At 47.0% G+C, this 20,037-nt stretch overlaps 1 protein-coding gene across 1 annotated transcript; it reads left to right on the top strand.

Annotated features, from left to right (window-relative positions):
• Positions 1–1,039: 1,039 nt before the first annotated feature.
• mideasa (mitotic deacetylase associated SANT domain protein a) lies at positions 1,040–18,640 on the top strand. Its single transcript, XM_042322690.1, has 14 exons — positions 1,040–1,383; positions 2,107–3,989; positions 5,528–5,708; positions 6,714–6,910; positions 8,294–8,642; positions 12,667–12,736; positions 12,980–13,125; positions 13,954–14,057; positions 14,279–14,354; positions 14,486–14,574; positions 14,731–14,874; positions 16,491–16,610; positions 17,211–17,386; positions 17,866–18,640. Exons 2-14 carry the CDS (start codon positions 2,442–2,444, stop codon positions 18,116–18,118), a joined length of 3,453 nt encoding a protein of 1,150 aa, XP_042178624.1. The 5' UTR covers positions 1,040–1,383; positions 2,107–2,441; the 3' UTR covers positions 18,119–18,640.
• Positions 18,641–20,037: the final 1,397 nt, after the last annotated feature.

The raw sequence follows: 20,037 nt of genomic DNA, 5'->3' as shown, positions 1-20,037 counted from the left end.
CTATATCGAATCCCCGAGCTGACAAGGTACACATCTGTCGTTCTGCTCCTGAACATGCCAGTTAGCCCACTGTTCCTGTCATTGTAAATAAGAATATGTTCTTGACTGAGCAGTGACGCTTTCAAAAAGAGAGAAGTTAAATGCACTCCGGGGGCTTATGTGTTTGACTTGCCCTGTTAAATAAATATGACATTGCCTAGTGTACTACCCAAATGAGACACATGTATTTGGCCGTGCATGCACACTTCAACACGTGACCCCTTTGGGAGCCCCCCTGAAGGAAATCCCCCTCAGAAGCACTGGGTGGAATCGATTATGCTGAACTGCGGGGTACCGGTCCATGGCCCATGACGGGATCGGCAAAAGCGGTGAGGGAGGAGCTCAAATATTCTGCGCCGCTCGGTCATGTTGTCAACAAGGCAGCGTCTTCCAGCATCTTCCAGAAACAAGGCAGCATCTTCCAGAAACATACATCTATTTTCCATAAAATATATGTTAGAATTGTTAAACTAGTTTTCATTGGAATGGCATATATCAAACTCAATCACTTTTGCATGTGAAAATACAGAATCCTACTTATTACTTCATGCTTAGTTACGTAACTTTTGTTTGGAGCCGGCTTTGAACGGGGCACCTGGCTCACGCCCGGGAGTCAGACGGTTTCATAACAAATGCAAAATCATCTTTCGACCTGTGCAAAACACGCCTACCATGGCGCCCAGGCCAGATTAATCGAATCCCCTCATTGCCAGGGTGTGCTGCAATTTACTGGATGATGCCACAAGCAGTGGGACAACCTTATAAGGACATGGATATAGGCGTGGTCAGACAATCGGATTGGACAGCAGACGTCAGTTGAGCGGTTGAAGGGTGAGGCGGAGCATTCACGAGCTCAGAACTTTAATGCGTTGGCGCAGCTTCACAGATTTATAAATGCTATGTGTAGTCTGATGTATTAGTGAATGCAATTAGAGCCAATGCATTTGACAGACAGATCTATGAAAAATACGCAAATAACCAAAGGTACTTGACATTTTGATCATACCCAACGGAATCAGTGGTTTATGTACGTACACACTCGAAGCGGGGAGAAAGTTGCTGGACATGTTTTCCTGAAAGTGTGTTATTATTTCACCGTGTGCAACATTGTAGCCACTGTATTTACATGGATTTGTGGTTGAACAACAAATATCCCAAATCCCGTGTTTGAATGGTTTCGATGCAAGTTGTTTACTCTATGGCCTGAAGAAAAGTTGTCGAACTCGAAGTATATGTTATCTGTTGCGCACGATCCCGTAGTGGAGCTGCATGCATTCGACTTTGGCCCAAAGGAAATTGGCTCCGTAGAACTCGCTGTCATATACATAAAATGATATTGAAACAGTAAGTGTCAATTAATTTAATTCATGGTATATCACGTGTGTTGTCGATCAACATGATCGCAAAATATGGAGTTGCAATTGTAAACACGGGAGTATGGGAGTATGCACTCCCATGGGAGTATGCACTTTGTGTTTTGTAGGTTTAGTTTGACTTTAATGAAGTCACGATGTGATTTTAGTGGCCTGGCCATATTTATTGCACATAAACTCGTGCGCAGATTGTTACTGTATGTAATTTTCGAAGGCAACAGTGTGGCAACAATACTTTACTACAACACAAAAGGTTGCCTGAAATTTGCATCCAATTGGCTGGGACTGGGGGCTCCGAGAGGGGGGTGGAAAGCGACTCTACTTGTTTTCTCTCGCTTCCTGTATTTCTCGTTGTCAAATGGCAGTTCTGTACAGTCCACGCCTCAAACTGTCTCTGCCTGCTATTATCAGTCGAAACCAACATCTACGGTGTGTAAATAATGGGCCGACACGACTACTTTTGTGTCTGTGATGTCACTATATTAATTGGATTTGGAAGTATTTCAGCATTATTAATACTTTGCTTCTACAATACTTGTACAGTGCATGCTCTCTGAACGTATTTTACTTTAAATATCATTAGCCTAGTTCTTTCCTCTGAGCCAAACAAACAGGCCTGTCCTGCACACATGCTTGTTGAAAACTTACTTCACACATATTTTACCAGTCATTTCCCTCACCCTCTATCTTTCAGGGCCCCACACATGAATGAGGGATATCTGGGGATCCAGGGCTGCCGTGACCCTTAACAGCAGCAAACTTCTTCAGATCTGACTTGAGGGAGGAGGTGTGTGTTCTCCGCCCTCTACTCTTTCCTGTAGGACTTATGTTTCCTCCCGAGTCCCTCTGTTCTCACCGTTAAACAAAGCAGGACACAACGGTCCCAGACCGAGGCAGTGTAGGCAGAAACACTTGGCCTCGTCCTTGTTTTTTGCCTTGACTGGGGATATATATAAAGGATATATATATAAAGGACCTCAACTTTTTTACCTGCTGTTTTATTTATTTTTTTAGCTTGATGATTATAGTATGAGTCATCCTCCCCAGCAAAAAGTGATCCCTGATAAGAGTGGGGGCAAACATCGGGCTGCAGCTGCCATGAAGGAGCCCACAGTGCAGCATGCGGGGGATGTCTTCTATGGCGGTATGGGCCCCCCGGCTCTGGAGTCTGCTCACAGGGTAGGGGAGCCTGGAGGCCATGGCTCTGGGGTCTTCAACCCAGAGAAGGGGCCCCAAAGTCGTGCACACTATCAGCAGACTGCCTCTGTCAAATGGATGCACCAGGACCACATCCAAGCTGCTGGCTGGTCTCAGGATGCTTCCGGGCCCCTGCCAACCAATTCATGGGGGCAGAACTTTAGCCCGTATATGGACGGCTTGAACAACGTTAGGGTCCAGATGGCCTTCCCCAAAGGGAGCCACGATGAAGGAGCTGCTCTGCAGATGGGGCCAGCAGAGAAACAGGCTCCAGGTTCCATGGAGGTTTACAGGGAGGCAACCCAAGCTCAAGCCCAGGCTAGGGGCTTAGAGTGGGGGCAGCAAGCTGCGGCAGCCGCCATGCGTCAAGCCCAGCTCCAGGCCTTCCAGCAGGGCCATAAGGGTGTAGATCTCCAGGCTCAGCCCCCCCATGCCCCCTCCTCTCACCCCACCATGCAACCAGGGTCCTTGATGCAGCCCATCCAGCTAGCGTTCGGACCCACCAAACAGCACCTTCCATCTGGGTACTACCCAGTGTTCCAGGGGGGCACCAAGGCCATGCCCAACCTGAGCTACAACGAGCAGCCAAAAACCCAACAACAACACCAACTGATGCAGCTTCAGATGCAACAGCAGCAACAACAACAGCAGAAGCAGCAGCAACAGTTACATCAGCAGCATCATCAACAACAACAACAGCACCAGTTGCAGCAACAGCTCCAGCACCAAATGCAACAGCATCAGATCCAACTGCAGCTGAATCAGCAGTATCACAAGCAGCAAATACAACAGGAGCAACGGCAACAAATGCACCAGCAGCAGCTTCAACCGCCACACAGTTTACCACCGCAGGAAATACTGCAGCCGCAGTCTCAGCAAAAGCAGCAGCCAAACCAACACTTCCTGAGTTATAACCAGCCCCCTGACAACTGTCCGTCTAGAGCTAGCCCCTCAACCCCTCAGAAGGACATGCCTCTGTCTGTGGAGACTCAGGGACAGGGACATACACCGGATGTAGAGACCCCGTCCGCTGACCCATCAAGCACATCCTCCGACCCCTGCCCCCCAAAACTCACATCGGACCCCATGTCACCCTCAGACGCATCTCCGGCTGCCCCCCGTCGCTCCCGCCGCCTCTCCAGAGATGGGCTATCACCACTCGTGGACCCTCCCTCACTATCCCCCTGGAACCAGGCCTTCAGAGAGGTACCCCAGAATGGTGTGGTAGCCAGACGAGAAGGGGGGGAGAGACAGGGGCCGACTGGGGGGGTTATCCAGAGTACGCGCCGGAGGAGGAGGGCGTCGAAAGAGATCAACTTGGAGACTCTGGCCCAGAAGGCTTCCGAGAGGGAATCACTGCCCTCCTCCAAGATGGCCAAGGTTTGTTTACACTCTTTTGTTTAGTTCAACCAGGCCTACAACCTGTTCCAAGTTCATTTCACATTGTGGCCTAGGGTAGTCCAGCAGTCTAAGCCCCTGCGTCTGGATCACATGTACTGTGTATCGCTGCAAGCATTGGTTTGAATCTGACCCACTGCTCTAGCATTGTCCTCCTATCAACTTTTCTCTCTATCATCGGTCCAATAAACACAAAATACAAAAGGTGTGGCTCTGCCAGACTCCTTTAAAGAAACACACAAAAAACAATAATTCACATAGACCTCTGAACAGCAAGTGTTCAAAATTGTCGCTGTACGCGAAGGCCGACACAATGGGCCAGGGAAATAAGGATGTTGATTAAATACCTCATGTATTTCCTGAAGGTAGTAATAATGTGACTCCTGAATCCTACCAACCCTCCCCTGATTGGAGTAAATTAACAGACAACAATACTTCTACTGCTATTTTCGCTCACTTATGCAGTTAAATAATTATACATATATTCCTAAATTCATCTTTCTGCAAGTGCTGAATTTTCACACACAGCGGCCTGACTATTGAATTGAGATGAGTTCCTCGGATGACAGGAAAACTGATTGTGTCTTTCCCCTACTTTGCTGCCACTGTGACCACTGCAACACTCTGTTCCTCTTCCAAGAGGAAGATCATGGTTTCTGTGCAGGACTTCCCCTTATGCTGTACTTCTGTGAGAAAATAGTGATTCCTAGCCTTGAATTTATGATGTTGACGTTTCCCTTTAGGCACACCCACTAAAGCAGCTGCATTTTTTTCAGGACTTGTTTTTCAAAGGCAAAACATGTTGGTTATTGAATAAATCGGGAGAGAGAGAGAGAGGGGGACACTGGGTGCAGACTGCAGAGAGAGAAAGTGTGTGCTGGGTGCAGACTGCAGAGAGAGAGGGCGAGACTGCTGGGTGCAGACTGCAGAGAGAGAGAGAGACTGTGCTGGGTGCAGACTGCAGAGAGAGAGAGACTGTGCTGGGTGCAGACTGCAGAGAGAGAGAGACTGTGCTGGGTGCAGACTGCAGAGAGAGAGAGACTGTGCTGGGTGCAGACTGCAGAGAGAGAGAGACTGTGCTGGGTGCAGACTGCAGAGAGAGAGAGACTGTGCTGGGTGCAGACTGCAGAGAGAGAGAGACTGTGCTGGGTGCAGACTGCAGAGAGAGAGAGACTGTGCTGGGTGCAGACTGCAGAGAGAGACTGGGTGTGCTGGGTGCAGACTGCAGAGAGAGACTGGGTGCGCTGGGTGCAGACTGCAGAGAGAGACTGGGTGCAGACTGCAGAGAGAGACTGGGTGTGCTGGGTGCAGACTGCAGAGAGAGACTGGGTGCAGACTGCAGAGAGAGAGGGGTGCAGACTGCAGAGAGAGAGACTGGGTGCAGGCTGCAGAGAGAGAGACTGTGTGCGCTGGGTGTAGACTGCAGAGAGAGACTGGGTGCAGACTGCAGAGAGAGGAAGTGTGTGCTGGGTGCAGACTGTTGAAGCAGCTACATGTCTGCACACCTCTACATTCCTCAGGGCTCTTCCTCCCCAGCCATTCAGCTGAGCCAGGGAGGGGCTGTGGCCTGGAGCCGCTCCAGACTCTCCCTCCCCAGTCATTCAGCTGAGCCAGGGAGGGGCTGTGGCCTGGAGCCTGGAGCCGCTCAGGACTCTCCCTCCCCAGCCATTCAGCTGAGCCTGGGAGGGGCTGTGGCCTGGAGCCTGGAGTCGCTACGGACTCTCCCTCCCCAGCCATTCAGCTGAGCCTGGGAGGGGCTGTGGCCTGGAGCCGCTCCGGACTCTCCCTCCCCAGCCATTCAGCTGAGCCTGGGAGGGGCTGTGGCCTGGAGCCGCTCCGGACTCTCCCTCCCCAGCCATTCAGCTGAGCCAGGTAGGGGCTGTAGCCTGGAGCCTGGACTCTCCCTCCCCAGCCATTCAGCTGAGCCAGGGAGGGGTTGTGGCCTGGAGCCTGGAGCCGCTCAGGACTCTCCCTCCCCAGCCATTCAGCTGAGCCAGGGAGGGGCTGTGGCCTGGAGCCGCTCCAGACTCTCCCTCCCCAGCCGTTCAGCTGAGCCAGGGAGTGGCTGTGGCCTGCAGACGCCCACTCCTCCACATTCTCTCCCCAACCAGGTGCCTTAATAAAACAGTCATACCTCTGTTATTCACAAACCCAAGGTTCAGCTTCTTTTATTTAAATTTTTTTGTTGAGTTGGCTGTGTGGGGTGGACTTCAATGGTGCAGATTTGAGGCATTTACTGTAGTCCAATGAATTAGATTTCAAATGTATTTCTCTGGCTTGGCTTGAATGTAGTTGCTAATGTTGTGTATTTTCACTAGTACCGGATTTTCAATCCATTTTGTAAGCTGACAGTAACCATTTGCTGCTTATAAGTAAGTGGTTGTTCATACAACGTGTGCAGTGCTTTCCTGATTCTATTTGTGAACCGGGATCTTGCAACACTGAAGACTGCCTTTAAGCAATGTCCATAAATTGTCTGTGACATGCATACCTACAGTCTGAGATGAACAATTGCTGCGGGGGATTCATTTAATTTGTCAAACATGTAGAATGGAAAGTTCAGTATTTGCCATATTTACTTCCACTTTCTATTCTACTCCCTTACATATTGTCTATATTATATATATTATCTATATTATATCTATATTATCTCCTTTCTCTACTTATTTCTATCTCTGTTATTCCCCTCTTCTACCCCCCCCCCAGCAGCAGGGGAGGTTCCTATGGGCAGACAAGCTGGTATGGTGCCCCTGGTTATCCCCGTGTCTGTGCCAGTGCGCCAGGGTCAGACAGGCTCTCCGGGCCAGCACGCCCTGCTCCCACCCCAGCCCCAACACAAGCCCTCAGTCATTGTAGCGAGCCGCCGCTCACTGAGGAAGTCCCTCTCGGAGAGCTTCAGCCAGGTAGGTCATGTGGCATGCAGACCTTGGTTGTATTCATTAGGCTAGGTGTAGTAAAAATGTTTTGCAGCATTTTAGTGTTCTTTGTTGGACAAGTCCACATAGTTCCTCACTGTTTTCTTCTGTTTTGGTGCCTAATGAACACAATCTAGGGTTAAAATAGTATTTGCTTTCTTTCACATACTTTGAGTGTTTGTTTGAGCCTGCCTGGAGTTCCAGGTGGGTGCGGTTTGGCCTTTTCTGTTTGTTCTGTTGTGCCAGCCAGACAAGCTCCATCAAGCACAGTTAAAGTATATGAAAAAAACAAAAACTATTTGAACCCAGATATGATGACCTGCTGGGGGGACATGTTTTAGTATGTAGAAATTAGGCCTTAACTCCACAATAGGTTGGGTTGTCATGCGCTATCGTTCAATAGTGCTATTGACTGTATGTTTGTTTATCCCATGTGTAACTCTATGATATTTTTGTCGCACTGCTTTGCTTTATCTTGGTCAAGTCTCAGTTGTAAATGAGAACTTGTTTTCACCTGGCCTACCTGGTTAAAATAAAGGTGTTCTCAACTGGCCTACCTGGTTAAATAAAGGTGTTCTCAACTGGCCTACCTGGTTAAATAAAGGTGTTCTCAACTGGCCTACCTGGTTAAATAAAGGTGTTCTCAACTGGCCTACCTGGTTAAATAAAGGTGTTCTCAACTGGCCTACCTGGTTAAATAAAGATGTTCTCAACTGGCCTACCTGGTTAAATAAAGGTGTTCTCAACTGGCCTACCTGGTTAAATAAAGGTGTTCTCAACTGGCCTACCTGGTTAAATAAAGGTGTTCTCAACTGGCCTACCTGGTTAAATAAAGGTGTTCTCAACTGGCCTACCTGGTTAAATAAAGGTGTTCTCAACTGGCCTACCTGGTTAAATAAAGGTGAAATAAATCAAATAAAAAAATAGGACTCGATGGAGCCACTTTGATGTAGAGGCCAAAAACATTCAATGTGGTTTCACAACGTTATTATTTAGCGACTTCATTAATCCGGCCGGTGACTTCCCCTTTCTCTGTCCTCTCTGGTGACTTCCCCTTTCTCTGTTCTCTCTGGTGACTTCCCCTTTCTCTGTCCTCTCTGGTGACTTCCCCTTTCTCTGTCCTCTCTGGTGACTTCCCCTTTCTCTGTCCTCTCTGGTGACTTCCCCTTTCTCTGTCCTCTCTGGTGACTTCCCCTTTCTCTGTCCTCTCTGGTGACTTCCCCTTTCTCTGTCCTCTCTGGTGACTTCCCCTTTCTCTGTCCTCTCTGGTGACTTCCCCTCACAAGTCATAATCTCCCTCCCACCTTCCACTGAACCAATGCAGTTCTCTGAAATATCACTGAACTCCTCACAATCATCTCACCCAACCAGGACGGGGAGGGCGATGCTGGTCAGGACGACGATGGGAAATTGGCCAAGCACAAATGGCGGCCTCGTCCCGAGCCCCTCTTCATCCCGCCACCCAAACCGGCTACGTTCATCGCCCCCTCAGTCTACTCCGCCATCACTCCCTACCAGAGCCACCTGCGGTCGCCCATCCGCCTGCCCGACCACCACTTCACCCTGCCGCCCTACACCCCGCCACCCATCCTGTCTCCGGTGCGCGAGGGCTCTGGTCTCTACTTCTCCACCTTCCTGTCTTCCATCGCCGCCAGCAACCAGACCCTGCAGCCGCCACCCAACACGCCCAAGTCGGCCTCGCGCAGCCTTCTGCGATCCAGTAAGTCTTGTCACGGAAGCTCGAGGAGTCTCGCTGTAACGTTCTCTCTCTTTCCCTCCATCTCTCTCTCTCTTCTCTGTCTCCTAGTTGTCCCCTACCTCTATTGTTATTACGTAAAATAAAAATCTGTTCCTTTCTTTTCCTATGCACTGAATGCATCCTTGTCACAATGTATTTCTCCTGTCAGTAGTCCAGGGCTGGTTAGGGCTGGTTTCCCAGACACTAGTTAAGTCTAGTCCTGGACTAAAAAAAACATTTTCAATGGAGAAATCGCTATTGAACATTGAAACCAGCGCTTAAAGTGTAGGATGCTTCACAAATGGCACCCTATTCCCTATGTAGTGCACGACTTTTGACCAGTCCTATGGACCCTGGCCAAAAGCGGTGCACTACGTAGGGAATAGGGTGCCATTAGGAACACTTGCCCACAGTCCTCCAGAGTTAAATGGCCCCATGACTTCCTGTGTTCTGAGATCAGATCAAGTTCTATAGTCTCTCTACCTCTGTCCAGATGGTTTCTCTGTCCTCTATGTTCTATATACCTCTGTCCAGATGGTCTCTCTGTTCTATATACCTCTGTCCAGATGGTTTCTCTGTCCTCTATGTTCTATATTACACTGTCCAGATGGTCTCTCTTTCTCTGTCCTCTATGTTCTATATACACTGTCCAGATGGTCTCTCTGTCTGTTCTATATACCTCTGTCCAGATGGTTTCTCTGTCCTCTATGTTCTATATACCTCTGTCCAGATGGTCTCTCTGTCCTCTCTGTCCTCTATGTTCTATATACTCTGTCCAGATGGTTTCTCTGTCCTCTATGTTCTATATACCTCTGTCCAGATGGTCTCTCTGTCCTCTATGTTCTATATACCACTGTCCAGATGGTCTCTCTGTCCTCTCTGTCCAGATGGTCTCTCTGTCCTCTATGTGCTATATTACTCTGTCCAGATGTTCTCTCTGTCCTCTCTGTCCAGATGGTTTCTCTGTCCTCTCTGTTCTATATACCTCTGTCCAGATGGTCTCTCTGTTCTATATACCTCTGTCCAGATGGTTTCTCTGTCCTCTATGTTCTATATACCTCTGTCCAGATGGTCTCTGTCCTCTCTGTCCTCTATGTTCTATATACCTCTGTCCAGATGGTCTCTCTGTCGTCTCTGTTCTATATACCTCTGTCCAGATGGTTTCTCTGTCCTCTATGTTCTATATACCTCTGTCCAGATGGTCTCTCTGTCCTCTCTGTCCTCTATGTTCTATATACCTCTGTCCAGATGGTTTCTCTGTCCTCTATGTTCTATATACCTCTGTCCAGATGGTCTCTCTGTCCTCTATGTTCTATATACCACTGTCCAGTTGGTCTCTCTGTCCTCTCTGTCCAGATGGTCTCTCTGTCCTCTCTGTTCTATATACCTCTGTCCAGATGGTTTCTCTGTCCTCTCTGTCCAGATGGTTTCTCTGTCCTCTCTGTTCTATATACCTTTGTCCAGATGGTCTCTCTGTCCTCTCTGTCCTCCACGTTCTATATACCTCTGTCCAGATGGTCTCTCTGTCCTCTCTGTTCTATATACCTCTGTCCAGATGGTCTCTCTGTCCTCTCTGTTCTATATACCTCTGTCCAGATGGTCTCTCTGTCCTCTCTGTTCTATATACCTTTGTCCAGATGGTCTCTCTGTCCAGATGCCTCTCTGTCCTCTCTGTTCTATATACCTCTGTCCAGATGGTTTCTCTGTCCTCTCTGTTCTATATACCTCTGTCCAGATGGTCTCTCTGTCCTCTCTGTTCTATATACCTCTGTCCAGATGGTTTCTCTGTCCTCTCTGTCCAGATGGTCTCTCTGTCCTCTATGTTCTATATTACTCTGTCCAGATGGTCTCTCTGTCCAGATGGTCTCTCTGTCCTCTCTGTCCAGATGGTCTCTCTGTCGTCTATGTTCTATATTACTCTGTCCAGATGGTCTCTCTGTTCTATATACCTCTGTCCAGATGGTTTCTCTGTCCTCTATGTTCTATATTACACTGTCCAGATGGTCTCTCTGTCCTCTCTGTCCAGATGGTGTCTCTGTCCTCTATGTTCTATATTACTCTGTCCAGATGGTCTCTCTGTCCTCTATGTTCTATATTACTCTGTCCAGATGGTCTCTCTGGCCTCTCTGTTCTATATACCTCTGTCCAGATGGTTTCTCTGCCCTCTCTGTCCAGATGGTTTCTCTGCCCTCTCTGTCCAGATGGTTTCTCTGTCCTCTCTGTTCTATATACCTCTGTCCAGATGGTTTCTCTGTCCTCTCTGTTCTATATACCTTTGTCCAGATGTCCTCTCTGTCCTCTCTGTTCTATATACCTCTGTCCAGATGGTCTCTCTGTCCTCTCTGTTCTATATACCTCTGTCCAGATGGTTTCTCTGTCCTCTCTGTTCTATATACCTTTGTCCAGATGGTCTCTCTGTCCAGATTGCCTCTCTGTCCTCTCTGTTCTATATACCTCTGTCCAGATGGTCTCTCTGTCCTCTCTGTTCTATATACCTCTGTCCAGATGGTTTCTCTGTCCTCTCTGTCCAGATTGCCTCTCTGTCCTCTCTGTTCTATATACCTCTGTCCAGATGGTCTCTCTGTCCTCTCTGTTCTATATACCTCTGTCCAGATGGTTTCTCTGTCCTCTCTGTCCAGATGGTCTCTCTGTCCTCTCTGTTCTATATACCTCTGTCCAGATGGTCTCTCTGTCCTCTCTGTCCAGATGGTCTCTCTGTCCAGATGGCCTCTCTGTCCTCTATGTTCTATATTACTCTGTCCAGATGGTCTCTCTGTCCTATATACCTCTGTCCAGATGGTCTCTCTGTCCTCTCTGTCCAGATGGTCTCTCTGTCCTCTCTGTTCTATATACCTTTGTCCAGATGGTCTCTCTGTCCAGATTGCCTCTCTGTCCTCTCTGTTCTATATACCTCTGTCCAGATGGTCTCTCTGTCCTCTCTGTTCTATATACCTCTGTCCAGATGGTTTCTCTGTCCTCTCTGTTCTATATACCTCTGTCCAGATGGTTTCTCTGTCCTCTCTGTCCAGATGGTTTCTCTGTCCTCTATGTTCTATATACCTCTGTCCAGATGGTTTCTCTGTCCTCTCTGTTCTATATACCTCTGTCCAGATGGTTTCTCTGTCCTCTCTGTTCTATATACCTCTGTCCAGATGGTTTCTCTGTCCTCTCTGTTCTATATACCTTTGTCCAGATGGTCTCTCTGTCCAGATTGCCTCTCTGTCCTCTCTGTTCTATATACCTCTGTCCAGATGGTTTCTCTGTCCTCTCTGTTCTATATACCTCTGTCCAGATGGTTTCTCTGTCCTCTCTGTCCAGATGGTCTCTCTGTCCTCTCTGTTCTATATACCTTTGTCCAGATGGTTTCTCTGTCCATATGGTTTCTCTGTCCTCTCTGTTCTATATACCTTTGTCCAGATGGTTTCTCTGTCCAGATGGTTTCTCTGTCCTCTCAGTTCTATATACCTTTGTCCAGATGGTTTCTCTGTCCTCTCTGTTCTATATACCTTTGTCCAGATGGTCTCTCTGTCCAGATTGCCTCTCTGTCCTCTCTGTTCTATATACCTCTGTCCAGATGGTTTCTCTGTCCTCTCTGTTCTATATACCTCTGTCCAGATGGTTTCTCTGTCCTCTCTGTTCTATATACCTCTGTCCAGATGGTTTCTCTGTCCTCTCTGTTCTATATACCTCTGTCCAGATGGTTTCTCTGTCCTCTCTGTTCTATATACCTCTGTCCAGATGGTTTCTCTGTCCTCTCTGTTCTATGTACCTCCCAGATGGTCTCTCTGTCCTCTCTGTCCAGATGGCCCTCTGTCCTCTGTTCTATATACCTCTGTCCAGATGGTTTCTCTGTCCTCTCTGTTCTATATACCTCTGTCCAGATGGTTTCTCTGTCCTCTCTGTTCTATATACCTCTGTCCAGATGGTTTCTCTGTCCTCTCTGTTCTATATACCTCTGTCCAGATGGTAGCGTCCTAAAGGTGCTGTGTTAATTTCTGTTCTCCAGCCAGCTCTACAGACATCACGCCCCCAGTCCTCCCTTTGATCACCGACGCCACACCTGTCAGCTTTGAACCGTGAGTACAAACCGCTGTAACACTGAACTCAGGTATAATGCATTATGATGCAGTTATAATGTATATGCCATTTAACAGACGCTTTTATCTATAGTGGCTTACAGTCATGTATGCATACATTTTACACATGGGTGGCCCCAGGAATCAAACCCACAATCTCTCTTGCTCCACCCGCTCGTTGTCTCCCTCGTTCTCCCCACCATCTACCTCCCTCCGACCCTCTCTCCCTCTCCGCACCCCCAGGCGTATTAACATTGGCCTGCAGTACCAAGCGGAGGTACCAGAGCTGCAGTGTGACCGCTCACTGACCCAGTGGGACCAGCACAAGGCTGACCTGGTCTGGCTCCCCATGAAGGCGTCCCTGCTACGCCACGCAGAGCAGGAGACCGGTAACTACACTGCCTCTTACTCAAAACTATAGTAATCTAATACCGTTTTCACAGAATAGGGCCAACCCGAACCATACTGTTCTGGCGTGGTTCCAGAAACTCTGTTGAATGCATAGTCAGGCCAGCTCAGTACATCTCGGCTCGGCTCAGCTCAGCTCGGCATGGCTCTGTGGTGTGAGGCATACAGAGCTGACTTTAAAAAGGTTTTGTATGGAAGTCGAAGTACGCACATTCGAACAACTTGGGCTGTAACGTCCTGAAGTAGTGCAAAATGTTGACTGTTTTGCTTTCGGTGTCTTTTTCTCTCTCCCCCGCTCTCTCTCTTTCTCTCCCCCGCTCTCTCCCCCGCTCTCTCACTTTCTCTCCCCGCTCTCTCACTTTCTCTCCCCCGCTCTCTCTCTTTCTCTCCCCCCTCTCTCTCTCTCTCCCCGCTCTCTCTCTCTTTCTCTCCCCCGCTCTCTCTCTCTTTCTCTCCCCCGCTCTCTCTTTCTCTCCCCCGCTCTCTCTTTCTCTCTCCCCCGCTCTCTCTTTTCTCTCCCCCGCTCTCTCTCTTTCTCTCCCCCGCTCTCTCTCTCTTTCTCTCCCCCCGCTCTCTCTCTCTTTCTCTCCCCCGCTCTCTCTCTTTCTCTCCCCCGCTCTCTCTCTTCTCTCTCCCCCGCTCTCTCTTTCTCTCCCCCGCTCTCTCTCTCTTCTCTCTCCCCCGCTCTCTCTCTTTCTCTCCCCGCTCTCTCTCTCTCTTTCTCTCCCCCGCCCTCTCTCTTTCTCTCCCTGCACCTCCTCTCACTCCCTGTCTTCCTACCTCAAAATTGCCTCACTCTTTCCCTCTAGTGGACGACCTGATGAGCTTGGCCTGCTCCAGCGCTCTGTACGGCGGTGGCACCAATCAGGAGCTGGCCCTCCACTGTCTGCATGAGTGCGGGGGCAATGTCCTTGTGAGTAGAGTGACTCACACAGTGATTTAACCCAGTGATTCCACGATAATCTGCTCTGTGGCAAATTAGTTTCTCCCAGGTTTCATAAATAGCTCCCTATTAACTTTTTATAGTGTGTTTTTTTTAAAATTGTATATATTTTTTTTACTAGAGCCTTTATGGCCCCTGGTCAAAATAGTGCACTAGATAGTACCGGTGATGAATTGTGTTGCTCTCCCCAGGAGACCCTGGCGTTCCTGCTGCTCAAGGAGCCCGTTTTCTCTGATGGCCACCACCTGGCAGACTATCACTACTCAGGTGGGAAGACATTTTGTTTCCTCAATTGCTTCTTTCTCAAAAGTGCCATTCATTCACTTCCAAATTTCACACACACACACACGCACACACTGTGAGGCCTTATTGACAGAATGGTGAATAATCCCCCCCAGGATCAGACAGTTGGACTCCCTCAGAGAAGCGCTTCTTCAATAAAGGCATCTCTACCTACAGGAAGGACTTCTTCATGGTGCAGAAACTGGTACGCTCACTTCTAACCAGGCCATGACGGTTTCACCACATGGCATGAATCAGTACCACCTGGGCAAACAGTGGGAATACTATAAGAAATTAATAACCTTTTAATAACTGTCTATTTGTGTCTGTGTGCGTGTGTGTTTTGTCTATCCGTATACAGGTGCAAACAAAGACAGTGGCCCAATGTGTGGAGTTTTACTACATGCATAAGAAACAGGTGAAGATCAGTCACAGTGGAAGCGTTACCTACGGACCTGCAGAGTTCCCAGCAGATAGACACACCGAGGCAGTAGTGGATGTTAAGGTAAGGCTTTAGTTAATGAAAACAAATAAACTCAGCCAAAAAAGAAACGTCCTCTCACTGTCAACTGTGTTTATTTTCAGCAAACTTAACATGTGTAAATATTTGTATGAACATAACAAGATTCAACAACTGAGACATAAACTGAACAAGTTCCACAGACATGTGACTAACAGAAATGCAATAATGTGTCCCTGAACAAAGGGGAGGTCAAAATCAAAAGTAATAGTCCGTATCTGGTGTGGCCACCAGCTGCATTAAATAATGCAGTGCATCTCCTCATGGACTGCACCAGATTTGCCTGTTCTTGCTGTGAGATGTTACTCCACTCTTCCACCAAGGCACCTGCAAGTTTCCAGACATTTCTGGGGGGAATGGCCCGAGCCCTCACCCTCCGATCCAACAGGTCCAAGATGTGCTCGATGGGATTGAGATCCGGGCTCTTTGCTGGCCATGGCAGAACACTGACATTCCTGTCTTGCAGGAAATCAAGAACAGATTGAGCAGTATGGCTGGTGGCATTGTCATGCTGGAGGGTCATGTCAGGATGAGCCTGCAGGAAGGGTACCACATGAGGGAGGAGGATGTCTTCCCTGTAACGCACAGCTTTGAGACTCCCTGCAATGGAAACAAGCTCAGTCCGATGATGCTGTGACACACCGCCCCAGATCATGACGGACCCTCCACCTCCAAATTGATCCCGCTACAGAATTCAGGCCTCGGTGTAACTCATTCCTTCGATGATAAACCTGAATCTGACCATCACCCCTGGTGAGACAAAACCATGAGTCGTCAGTGAAGAGCACTTTTTGCCAGTCCTGTCTGGTCCAGCAGCGGTGTGTTTGTGCCCTTAGATGACGTTGTTGCGGTTGATATCTGGTGAGAACCTGCCTTACAACAGACCTACAAGCCCTCAGTCCAGCCTCTCTCAGCCTATTGCAGACAGTCTGATCACTGATAGAGGGATTGTGCATTCCTGTTGTAACTCCGATAGTTGTTGTTGCCATCCTGTACCTGTCCTGCAGGTGTGATGGTCCGATGTACCGATCCTGTGCAGGTGTTGTTACACGTGGTCTGTCACTGTGAGGACTATCAGCTGTCCGTCCTGTCTCCCTGTAGCGCTGTCTTAGGCGTCTCACAGTATGGACATTGCAATTTATTGCCCTGGTCACATCTGCAGTCCTCATGCCTCCTTGCAGCATGCCTAAGTCATGTTCACGCAGATGAGCAGGGACCCTGGGCATCTTTCTTTTTGTGTTTTTCCAGAGTCAGTATAAAGGCCTCTTTAGTGTCCTAAGTTTTCATAACTGTGACCTTAATTGCCTACTGTCTGTAAGCTGTTAGTGTCTTAACAACCGTTCCACAGGTGCATGTTCATTAATTGTTTATGGTTCATTGAACAAGCATGGGAAACTGTGTTTAAACCCTCTACAATGAAGATCTGTGAAGTTATTTGGATTTTGAAGAATTATCTTTGAAAGACAGGGTTCTGAAAAAGGGACGTTTCTTTTTTTGCTGAGTTTATTATAAAACAAGTCGTTCATGAGTTCTTAAAAAAATGACAAAATAACATTTTATTAAGATGACCATTTATTGTGTTATTTGTCTCTTTTTCACAGAGCTCTCAGGGATCAAAACCAAGTCAGGAAGAAGTTGACAGGAAGTGGGAAGGGTCATGTGACTTGGGTCAAGATTGCAACCAGTCCAGGGTTACTCAGACACTACAGGCTCACGACAATGTAAGTGCTCATTTTAACTTGAAGTTACATTTTTTTAAATGATTTTTAAACCTCATTGTACCATGTTTAAATCTATCCCTTATCTATTTATACTTGCTATCATATGTCCTTTGACCAATGTTCATTAATTTTTATGGTTTATTGAGTAAGCATGGGAAACTGTGTTTAAACCCTTTACAATGAAGATCTGTGAAGTTATTTGGATTTTTAAGAATTATCTTTGAAAGACAGGGTCCTGAAAAAGGACAGTACAACACTGGTTTAACAGACTGATTCACCAACAGGACAGTACAACACTGGTTTAACAGACTGATTCACCAACAGGACAGTACAACACTGGTTTAACAGACTGATTCACCAACAGGACAGTACAATATTGGTACTTTCTGGAAAAAATGGTGCCAACAGAGGGCTGCTGTGCTTCTAGCTCTAAGGAAACTTTGCAGTATTCTTTTTTATGTCTTTTAAAAATTTAATTACAAGTATTTCGCTACACCCGCAAATACATCTGCTTAACACGCGTATATGACCAATAAAATTTGATTTGATTTTGATTTGGTATACTAGACAAACACAATGATGTAATGTTGGGCCCACCAGACAGGAGCAGTGCTAGGGCGCAGGGACCAGGATGCTGTACACAAGGTTGGTCCTCCCCATCCAACCCCTCCCTCTGCAGCCAGAAAACCTCGTCCCGAGGCGGGGAAGAAGAGCCGAGCGCCCCCAAAGCCCCCCGGCGACCCAGAGGGCGTGTTCCCCTGCAAGAAGTGTAGCAGGTCAGTGTGTGTGTGTGTCCCTTTAAGATTATGTTTAGATGATCTGCAAAAAGATACACATTTTCCACCATTTAATACTTTTCCCCGACAATTTTTAATTGAGTGAAAGAAAACGGTGAAAGACAGGGATTGACCAAGAGTATTATAAACCAGGCATCTCTCTTAGAGACCAGTGTTTGCTGGACGTATCTCAGACCAGTGTGGCAACAATGGAGACAATAGCCATTGGTGGCGTTTCAGGTTGTCTTAGTTGCAGTCGCGCTGCACAGGTAATTAGATCTTACAACACCTGGAGAAGAGTTTACGTCTCAGTAACCACATTGATATACTTTAGCAATCTTCTGAGATGCACAACTGCAAAAATAGGTGACCTGGAACGTCATCTGTGTGGCTGTAGTTTCGATCAGAGCCATAGGTCTCTCTCTATATAGCTCTCTGGGTTCAATTGTCCATGTATCTATCTGACCTTTGACCTCCAGGGTGTTCTACAAGGTGAAAAGCCGCAGCGCCCACATGAAGAGCCACGCTGAGAGGGAGAAGAAGGAAGCCGCACTCAAACTCAAAGAGGAGGAGGAGCAGCGTGCGGTTGAGGCGGAGGCACGGGCCAGGGAGGCAGCAGAGGTTATGCGGAATGGGAACGGGGGTGGGAATGGAGCAGGAGAACAGGATGAGGTCAGTGATGAGGATGTGCCTTCAGAGACAGAAGATGAAAAGGACGAGGACTGGCAGTGAGAGAGGGGAGGAGGGAGGGGGGGCTTGAGAGGGAATGAAAGACATATCCCACTCCCGGAAAAACAAACGAGTACAAATAATCTTTGTACCTGAAACAATGAGATTGAGGATGGAGGTGTTCCAGGTCATCATTACAGATGTGCTGCACAGACGATCAGATCTTACAACGCCCAGGGAGGTGTTGAGTCTTGAAGAACCACATTTACAGAGCCTTCAGAAAGTATTCATACCCCTTGACTTATTCCACATTTGGTTGTGTTACAACCTGAATTCAAAATGGATTACATTTATTTTTCTCACCCGTCTACACACACCCCATAATAACTAAGTGAAAACATGTTTTCAAATGTGTTGAAAATGAAATACAGAAATATCTCACTTACATAAGTATTTTCAATTCTGAGTCAATACAAGTTAGAATCCCCTTTGGCAGTGATTACAGCTGAGTCTTTCTGGGTGAGTCTCTTAGAGCTTTACACACCTGGATTGTACAATATTTGCACATTCTTTTAAAAATTCTTCAAGCTCTGTCAAGTTGGTTGTTGCTCATTACTAGACAGCCATTTTCAGGTCTTGCCATAGATTTTCTAGCCGATTTTAAGTCAAAACAGTAACTAGGCCACTCAGGAACATTCAATGTCGTCTTGGTCAGCAACAGGTCATTGTCCAGCCTCTCTCTCTAGGATGTTGCCTGTGCTCAGCTCTATTCTGTTTCTTGTAATCCTAAAAATAAAAAATCAACTCCCTAGTGACAAGTTTATCCATAACATGATGCAGCCACCACCATTCTTGAAAATATGAAGTGGTACTTAGTGATGTTTTGTTGGATTTTCCCCAAACAACGCTTTGTATTCAGTACAAAGTTAATTTCTTTAGCACATTTCTTGCAGTTTTACTTTAGTGCCTTATTGCAAACAGGATGCATGTTTTTTGAATATTTTTATTCTGTACAGGCTTCCTCCTTTACTCTGTCAATCAGGTTAATATTGTGGAGTTACTATAATGTTGTTGATCCATCCTCAGTTTTCTCCTATTTTCTCCTATTTCACCATTGGCCTCATGGTGAAATCCCTGATCAGTTTTCTTCCTCTCCGACAACTGAATTAGGAAGGACGCCTGTGTCTTTGTAGTGACTGGGCGTACAACATCCAAATTGTCTTCAATAACTTGCTCAAAGGGATGTTCAATGTCTACATTTATTTACATTTTTAACCGTCTACCAATAGGTTCCATTCGTTGCGTTGGAAAAACCTCCCGGGTCTTTGTTGTTCAATCTGAGTTTGAAATTCTCTGCTCCACTGAGGGACCTTACAGATAAATGTATGCGTGGGGTGCAGAGATGAGGTTGTCATTCAAAAATCATGTTTAACCCTTATTGCACACAGAGTGAGTCCATACAACTTATGTGACTTGTTAAGCACATTTTCATTCCTGAACTTATTCAGGCTTTCCATAACAAAGGGGTTGAATACTTATTGACTCAACACATTTCAGCTTGATATTTCAGCTTGAATTATTTGTGAAAATGTCTAGAAATATCAGTCCACTTTGACATTGAGGCATTGTATGTGTGTGTAGGCCAGGGACACAAAATCGAAATGTAATCCATTTTAAATTCAGGCTGTAGCAACAAAATGTGGAAACAGTCAAGAGGTGTAAAGACTTTCTGAAGGCACTGTATGTGATTTAGCAAACTTCAGAAATGCCCGGTGCGACCTGCAATGTCCACTTTGTCTCACATCAGTGCCACAACTTGTCTTGCTTTTAATTGCTTTTCCAACTCCACATATTTCAAAAAAAAAATTGTTTATTTTTCACAAGGAAATGTGAAATGGTTTGTAAATGCAATGTATTATATTCTACTGCTTTTGCCGATCTCACTTCTTTTATATCACTTTAATTGAATATCTATATTGGAA

Source organism: Oncorhynchus tshawytscha, linkage group LG05 (genome assembly GCF_018296145.1).
Source record: "Oncorhynchus tshawytscha isolate Ot180627B linkage group LG05, Otsh_v2.0, whole genome shotgun sequence".
In the NCBI taxonomy this organism is placed as follows: Eukaryota; Metazoa; Chordata; class Actinopteri; order Salmoniformes; family Salmonidae; genus Oncorhynchus; species Oncorhynchus tshawytscha.
Note: the sequence above shows the minus strand (reverse complement) of the source record. Positions and strands in the feature narration are given on the sequence as shown.